This window comes from Phocoena phocoena, chromosome 12 (assembly GCF_963924675.1).
Source record: "Phocoena phocoena chromosome 12, mPhoPho1.1, whole genome shotgun sequence".
Lineage (NCBI taxonomy): Eukaryota > Metazoa > Chordata > Mammalia > Artiodactyla > Phocoenidae > Phocoena > Phocoena phocoena.
In genome coordinates, this window is record NC_089230.1 from 85,272,678 (window position 1) to 85,282,104 (window position 9,427).

At 38.8% G+C, this 9,427-nt stretch overlaps 1 protein-coding gene across 1 annotated transcript in view; it reads right to left on the minus strand.

Annotated features, from left to right (window-relative positions):
- Positions 1–9,061, minus strand: part of ADGRB3 (adhesion G protein-coupled receptor B3) — an 802,318-nt gene extending 793,257 nt beyond the window's left edge. Inside the window, exon 1 of the mRNA XM_065889244.1 lies at positions 8,305–9,061. Coding sequence (XP_065745316.1) covers positions 8,305–9,061 — 757 coding nt within the window. The remainder of the gene's footprint in view (positions 1–8,304) is intronic.
- Positions 9,062–9,427: the final 366 nt, after the last annotated feature.

Genomic DNA, 9,427 nt, shown 5'->3' on the forward strand with positions numbered 1-9,427 from the left:
TTCATTATATTCTTTTAATTTATAAAACGTTTACTAAACCACTTTACGTCTTTATTTTCTTAAGAGCGATATGTAGATGAAGCTTCTCTTTAAAAATAGTTTATTAGAGAACAAATTATCCTTATTTATATATGCAAGCATAGAACTTAATTTTTAAATAAATTTTTAAATTTTATCAAATGTTTAAACATTATTTTAAAATGGAGGAACACCAGTAGAAATGTCATGAAATAAGTACTCTAAACCATTCACCCAAGATGAACTACCCGAGCAAATACTTCTGTGACATTTTGATCACCTTAACATATTTATTGCTAAAAAGTAATTCACCAAGGTAACTTTCTCTGGTTGATTCCACAACTGTTTTAATGCTTTGGATTATGTCTAAGTGCGTGTAAATTGCATTCTCAACATTGTAATCTGGTTCCATCAGTGTTCCAATGTCTTATCCATGCACCCATTTGCTCAGTTTTCCCAAACAACCCTGTCTCCAAAGAAACTTGTTATCTAGAATAAATAATTTGAGACTATAATAGCCAAGATTAGGTTAGCAGCTAAATTAGTTCACTTAACATGGCAAAAACCAAAGAGTAACCATTTGGCCTTCGTATTTTACAACATGTTCCAATCACAAGGAATGTGTCATAAGGCAGGGGTCCCCAACGCCCGGGCCGAGGACCGGTGCCGGTCAGAGGCCTATTAGTTACTGGGCCGCACAGCAGGAGGTGAGTGGCAGGCCAGCGAGCAAACCCCATCGCTTGCATTACTGCCTGAACCATACCTTCCCCAGCCCCGACCGTGGAAAGACTGCCTGCCACGAAACCTGTCCTTGGTGCCAACAAGGTTGGGGACCGCTGTCGTAAGGGGTTGGTTGTGAGGAAAATGCGAAAATGCACATCAACAAACATGTCGGATTTCAGAAAAGACACCTATTCTGGGAATTAGTTTTGAGAGAAATAGCTCTCAAATACATTAGTAAATACTAATGTATTTACTATGCATTTGTTACTTAATTGCACTTTCTTTGCAAATTAGAAATATATTACTTATTATTTATTAAATATATTATATCTATAATAAAAATAATAATATAATAAATATATTACTTTTCTATTTATAATATATTATAAATATATTTATAATGATAAATAATATAATAAATAATAATATAATATATTACTTTATTGTTATAAAGGTTAACAATTATTAACCTTTATCAGATATGTAGCTGGTCATTCTCTGCATGTGAGCAAAATTCCTGAATGACAGTTGAAAGATAATTGAACATAGAGCATTTAGCATTTAATTGAACATAGAACAGTTAGCATTTTATGGAGTCTTATAGATGGCATTCTGTAATTCTGCTTTAAGAAAATATCAGAAGCTGCAAATGAGTAGTAACAAAATTTTTGAATCTTCTTTTCAATACCTGAATATGCAAGCCTTTGGGGGACTCTTAGGGCTCATTGGCCTATAACAACTGATCATAATTCAGTGAAAAAAAAAAGCCAAAAAAAGTTCTACTTTTTTCCAAATGATTTAATATAGACTTAATGTTTCAAGATAATTCCTTTATAAAACAGATCTCAAAACATGAACTTAACTTTGCATAATGCAGCAGAGTAAAATACTTGGAAACTGTTTAATTTACATTTAAATTTTACAGACTTTACAAAGGATCAGCAATGATATCCAAAGGACAGCTTCCTAGCCCTGGGATGTCTCGCAGCACTAGCTTGGTCTATTTGATGTATTAGTCATGCCACCATCAGCACAAAGGTATTGAAATGGTACCTTTTCTTTTCTTTTTTTTTTTTGCGGTACATGGGCCTCTCACTGTTGTGGCCTCTCCCATTGCGGAGCACAGGCTCCGGACGCGCAGGCTCAGCAGCCATGGCTCACGGGCCCAGCCGCTCCACGGCATGTGGTATCTTCCCGGACCGGGGCACAAACCCGTGTCCCCCGCGTCGGCAGGCGGACTCTCAACCACTGCGCCACCAGGGAAGCCCGGGACCTTTTCTTTATATAATACAAAACAGACATAACTTCAAGATGTTTAATGACCCTTTGTTAAATGCCCTAAATTCCTAAAAGAGTTCAAAAAATTAAATGGCAACCTACTTCATTATATTATCAATCCTCCATCATTTGTAGCTAATAGATAATAAAAAAGAGGTTTCAAAAACTGAATCGAGGGCCTAATATAACTTGAGCATTTGACTAAGTGTCTTTCATGGGCAATCTCATTTAATACAACACGCCACTACAGTATAGATTGCTGAGTCAAGCTCAGTAAGCACAGTCCCTTGTCAAAGATGCTACGAGGTGGCTGAGTCACTCTCAGGGCCCAAGTGCATCTTACACCAAAATACACCTTTCATTTCAATGAAGTGATGATCACAGTTAGAAAAACTGAACACACCTCTCTGATTTGTATTAGTTAATTGAATTAGTAAGACATTTCCACAGGGCTGACAGGAACTGAAATAATCCAAGCCATTAATTTTATTCGTTTTTTTGTTTTTATTACTACATAATGTCATATCCTGTTCTTCTGTACCCTGAGGAATAAGCATTACTAGCAACCCAAGAAGGGAAGTAGTTGACACAGCAGAACACAGTTCTGAGGTGGACATACAGGTTTAAAAATGGCTCTCTCTGTTCAGAATCTTTAAACCCAGCTCACGGTATTTTGAAAAAGTAAGAAAGGCTGATTTTTGAACAAACATTGATTTTCGATCCAAGGGCCAGATGACTTTTACAGGAAATGTTATCAAAGTGACTCTAAAGAAACCTATATTCTATAAAAGTATTCCGTTTAACAATAAAATCACTTCTATTAGGAAATGAAGTATAGGAACGCATGAAGCTAGATTCTAACTAAAGTAAAATTCCCATCTCAATTTTGAAGAAAACCAATCTACGGCACATTTATCTACAGCCACCACTAAAACTGTAACAGGGAAGAACCAAATCTGACTCCATGTTGGATCTGTTTCTTTTACTTTAACTTTTGCTTTCCTTTGCTGCTTTTGTTCTCTAAAAGGACACCATCTATACATAATGGCCTGCCTCGGGGAACCCTGCCCCTCTGCCTGAATGTTAAACCAAAGTGCCTTTGTTCAGGGAAGCGTCCTGACCCTGTCCACCTGTGGATGGCTGCAAGAAAGAAGAAATTAACACCTCCCCTCCTGGAGGCTGGCTGTTCCAGGGGATATTTGCAAGACTTATGGCCTTTTTACTTTACTTCCTCATCTCCTCCCCCTCTCTGTGCTATAAAAGAAACTGGCATCCAAACCCCAATAAGGTGGTTATTTTGAGACTTTAGTCTGCCATCTTCTTGGTCTGTCGACTTTCCGAATAAAGTCATATTCCTTGTCTCAACACCTCGTCTCCGATTTATTGCCCTGTCATGCGGCCAGCAGAGCGAGCCTGGACTCAGTAACAAAACCTGCCTGACACACATGCATACACAAACATTTTCTTGTTACCATTTTAATTTACTGTCTAGGAAAAGAATGTTGCCATATGATGGAGTTTTCATTAATACTATATATCTGAGTCACTTCCTAAACTGTTTGACAAAATTCTACAATGGCAAAAGTAAAAATTAGGGCATCTTACTTGGCCAGGCCTACAATTTTAGTAATATTATACTATTACTATATGTATAGATTACAACATAAGTAAAAGGAGTAGGTAACAGAAGCACTGAACTTGACCTGCAAGTATTCTTCCTCTTTCTCGGAAAGAGTTTGCACACGTTTCTCTTTAAACTGTGGAAGAAAAGATTTGGGAAATGTCATTTCTGGAGAAGTAATGCTAGAGCCAGAAGAAAGAAATGTCGATGGAAATGAAGGCAATTAAACAGATAGAAATTTGGCAAATTTTCTTACCCCTGTTTTTGCAGACAGCTGTGTATAGAAAGTTTTATTTATCATTAATCTAATCTATTAAAATAAACACATAGGTAATTAAGACTATTTCTCAATGACTCCATTCTTCTTGTTCTTTTAAAAATGTTATTAGACAATACCTTGAGATAAGGTATTATATAAATAATACATTAATGGAACTGGAAATGCTATAAATGGTAGCCATCTCAATTTATTGCTATCTTTCCTATTGAGTTGTTTTGTTTTGTTTTGTTCATTTAACATTCGTTTCAACCAATATTTATTGAAGGTCTGTTTAGACTGTGCTAGACCACTGGAAGACCGAGTCTGTACACTTGAAGAACTCGTAAGACTAGTAGGGGAAGATGGAAAAAGAAATGGAAATATGTGCTAGAACAGAAGTACAGTATGTTCAAAGGGCTGTGGGTCCAGGCAAGGGGCAGGGCAAACTGTCACATACAACATACTCAGTGGATCTTTCTACATTCTGATAAAGAGTGTGGGATCACCGCATTGACAAAGGAAGTAAGATCAAAGGAGGGTAAAGAGGAAGGGGAAAGGTGGCTGAAGCAGTACTGAGGACAAAAACAGCAAAGGCAGAAATAAATGAAAACACTTAAAATGAAACACACAAATTGCTCTAGACATGCAAATGCACACGCAAACACAGGCTAGATTTTACACAGGCACATGATGAGACTTCCCTTGGACGGTTGATTATCAAGGATTAGCAGAGGCAGAATGAAAAGACAAATAAGTGTGTGTGTTCAGATTTCCTGGAATCTATACAGGGATCCCAATCTCCCTTCACATAAGTAGCTCCATTGATGTAAGCAGGAAACAAGGGTTCCATTAAGGCTTATTATGTGATTTAGATATGCTGGTGTGGAATTTTTCTCTCCAAACTGTTTAAATTACTTATTTCAAGTGAAGTACTAAGAAATAAGATCATACATCACCGTTTATATTTTAGCTATATAGTCCAGAATCATCTTTGGTAAGAGTCCTATAAAACATATTAAAGACCTCATGAATCAATGTCAGTCTTGCCCCATACTCATATCTGAAAACCAGGTAAATAGCAACGTTATTGGAGTTTTCTTTTAAAAATGGTTATATACACTGTACGTAGACAGCTTTTTTTAAAACAACTGCCTGAAATAAGACATTATTTTTAAAAGGCTTCACTTTGTTGATTTACTTGGTTTTCAAAACTTCACGTAAAAATTGGGAAATGACAACAAAGTTTCTATAATCACATGGCACCCTCAAATATGTCAAATACAATCTTAAATAGGAAGATACTGAAATACACTAAAATCTCACACTTTAATGAAGCATCATTCAGTAATTTACTTTTATAATGTATTCAAGGTAAAATTTGTCATTGTTGGTGTTGTCACTTCAAACAGTGACAGTCTTATTATTTTCTGGCTATGAAATTCTTAAGTACATGAATGTATTATTAACAAATATCTTAGTAGAAATCCTATCAATATCCCATTGCTGGGAGCCCATAGTTTCCTCAAATACTAACTAAATATGATAATTCCAGTGGACACATATTCCAAAATATTCAGTATTTAGTATACCTTTGCCATCACTAACAGCATCACATAAAAAAATTCTGAAGCTGCATTTACTGAGTGTAAAGACCAATCTGTCAAATTTGTGCCACCTCTATGATATAATAAGCATCAAAATATTTCTACTCTAGGCTTCTGAGTCAGTACTTATTACAGTGAATAAAATGGGAGTCAAAAACCATGGAGAATAATTTTGTATATATTCCCCTGATGATTTACAGGATGGTTTATTTTTCATAGAAGACAGAAATCATAAAGTACTATAAAATATAAGTGGAATTTTTAAAACCCCATTTTAGAAGTTGGGATTATATGTTAACCAAATAAAGTGAAGACATTTTGGAATAAAATTAGATATGAGTAGCACAACTATGTGTAATTATTACATATAGCCCTCAAGCCCTGTGAATATCATTACGTGGTAGTGTACTTGAAATAGTATTAAATAATTCTTTCATAAGATTGTACATATCATTTATATCAACTATTTAAGATTTAATGTACTTTGCATAAATTTGACTAAGTTATGCATCTGCAGATTTTCACAGTCCTTTCCTACAATGCAGCTTAGCCTAAAAGGTCTTCTTTGAATGAGGTAAAGAGTGCTATACACATATTTTATAAGTCTTACTTATAAATGCATCAGCTACAATTATGTCATCAGGAATTACTTATCGTTACCTTTCTGACTCAGAACACCTAAACAATTCAAGAGCACAAATTTAGAATACAGAGACTATAGGCTGTGCAATTTTACTGATACAGCATATATTCTTCCCCATTACATAAATTTTCCTTGTCAGTTCTGTTAACCTGCTAACAATTTTAATACAATCTTTGAATGGTCTGTGGAGGTATTTCGTTCTCATTTCGCCAGCTAATTAGCCAAAAGAAATGTACGTTCTCCCCCATGATTTAAACATCTAATGTCTAAAATCACTCTTATTCTTCGTCGTATACTAAAACGAATGGCCATCTAGTCCAAATTCTACAAATTCCAGCATTGTCCTAACCCACATCTCATGATCACGACCAGAAAAATCTCTGAAAATCATGCTTAGCGTGCACACGACTTTGTTTTTTGTCACTTGTCACCATTCACAAAAAAGGGTTGTACACCTGGATTCTCTTTCCACTGTCAACTGCAGTCAATTTGATGATAAAATGTTAACTACTGAAGATACAGATTTTCTCAAGTTTACTTGAACAGCAATAAAACAAACGAGCAAAAACTAGTTTCTGGTGTTAATTGTCTTATTAGCCAGCTTGTAACATCACGCTTTCCTGGCGTACTGTAGCTTCTCATTCTAGGGGACATTAATTGGTTTTAAATGGTGTTAAATACCATCCCTGCAGTTGCAAGGGCTTCTCTGGGATTTATACTGGAGAAAGGAACTCCTGTAATTTAAAACCACTTTGCTTTCTTCAGTCACAGCTGTTAGGGAGACACTGACCTGTAGAAATCTTAAAGGTTTTTCACCCCTTTCCCAGTGCCATTAGTCTGCATTTATTTTCTAAGGCTTCTTTGCCCCTTGTGCCATGGCTCTTCCGTAACTCCCATCCCCCAAAATGCTTTCAGAAGAAAAATCACCGCTTTTCGCTGGTTAAGCCCTTTTCTCTCTCTTTCCCCACCCCCCGCCCCTTACAAAACCTTGGCTACCCTTAAAGAAAATTCTCCAACAACGTGTCAATTTTATATTGGCCACAAAGACAACTTCTGTTGGGAGAGGGGAGGAAAGAGGGACTGGAGCTTGGCTGTGCCTTTCCACAGACAGGGATCTTTGTGGCGATCGGAAAACACTTCCTGCATAAAAATTCAACACACTCTCTGGGTGCAGGGCTGGGGAGCAGAAGCGACTATGTACCAGCAGTGCCCTCAAACGAATGGAAACGCATGCCCTAACCCTCCAAACCGGAAAGTCATTTTCTCTCAAAACGTGTCAGCTTTTTTGCCTTATTAAACATAATCTACTGTCTCAGATCCCGGGGCAGCTCCCCCTCCTCCAGCGTCTGGGTGAAAGCTGTAAATCACTCCTGTACTTTCTCTACTTCCTCTGCGTCTCTCCTTCCTGTTGCACTGTTTTTGCATCTAGCTTGGCTCTGAGGAGCTCCCGTTCCTCGTGGGTACCCGCGAATGGGATACCAGGTCTTGCAGGACCCGCCTGTGTTAATTCCGCCCCCTCCCCCTGCCACGTGACTTCACTGCCCGGAGACCCGAGTCTGCACCCCCAGTGGGCTTCCCTGGACGAAAGACCCAGCACGTGGGCTCCTTCCCAGGCCTGGGGAGGAGGGGCACCCTCGCCCTCCTGTGTCGCCAAGTCATTTGGTCCACACAGACTTGCCACTGAGTTTGTGTCACCTTTCCGTCAGGAAGCCCCAAGTTCCAACCTGGAAAGGGGTCACGGATGGGAGGGTGGGCCGGAGGCGAAGGGAGAAGTCTACAGATCCATTCACAGGTGTGTGTGTGTGTGTGTGTGTGTGTGTGTGTCCGTCTCCCAGAGGGGCTGCAGCCTAATAAAGCGCCCCCCACACATCCCTCCTCACCGACCTCCAGCACAAACTGGCTCCACGCTTTAGCATCTCATTTCCCCTGAACATGCCACTCACACCGGGCGTCAGGTTGCTGAGCGCTATCCCATCCTCCCCGCCCCATCTCTCAAATCTTGAAACGTAAAACTAGCTTTAGGAAGATCACAAGTCAAATCAATCCAAAGGTGACAGAGGAAAGGGGCAAGGGTTGGGCCAGTGTGCGACACAGCACGTTTTAACTCCATCCCCCAGCACCACTCCCCGCCCAGCTCCCCCTCTCGGCAGGCGCTTACCTTCTTTGGGCGGTCGCTTGGCCTCCCTGGTAAGATTGCAGACCTGGGTGGTCTGCAGCTCTTGGGTCAGGCAGCCCTCGGTCTGCTCATTTAGGGGTAACACCACGTTATTTAACAAAACCAGCGACTGGTCGTCGATTCCCCACTCTCCCAAGTGCTGAGGGCAGGTGCATTTTGTATACATGATCCCGCAGGTCTCTGTTCTCCCATTTTCTGATTTCAAGCAGCTCTCCAACCAAGTGCATAATACGTGGCAACCAAACTGGCTTGGGCTCACCTTGTTCAATACCAAAAACTCAAAAAAAGATTTCTGATCTTCTTCCCCTTTTTTCTGTAATCCTGGGAAATCGGTTGGAAAGACCCGACGTATTTGAATAAAATTTTTATCATACTGTAGAAAAACGAAAGCATTCTTGGATTCGCAGAGTTGCATTATAGAATGATTCTTTCTTAAAAGATCCTTGATTTTTTCATGGGAAAAATGATCAAACTGATAAGCCAAGAGGGAAAAGTTAGAGCAGCTAAGGTCCTTTTTGGAAAATTTCAGGTAAATGCTATATTTGGTTGGATCTGGATTTTCCAGCGTCCAAGTGCAGTTTGTAAAGTTTTTGGGAAACATTTCACTTACAGAATACGATCCATAAATGACTCCTTTCACCAAAGTTGAACACCAGAAGTCTTGGGCAGCATTAAATCCAAACATAACCAGGAGATAGGTGGAAAATATATAAATCAGCAGGTTACGAACAGCCTTCATCCTATGTCATTTGGCCTGTAAAGATGGCAATGAAAGAAAAATGCAAGTAGGAGTCTACGCGCATCGAAAAAAAGAAACTCCTTTCAATATCACAGCCAGCTGTTTTCAAGATTTCAGTAAAAAACCCTTTTTAAAAGAAGGGCAGGTAATTTTTATTTTATAACGCACGAAAATTATGTTGCTGTGTGAACAGCGCCCTCACGTGGTCATTCACAGTGGCCAAATTCCCTACATTCAATTTAAGAATAATATTCAATAGATTATTAATAGGAATGCTCTTAATTTATCTACCAAGATTTCCTTCAAGTGCGTGGTGATTCTATTGAAAGAAGAGGAAATTTTTGTTTTTTTAATGTAACAGCCTAA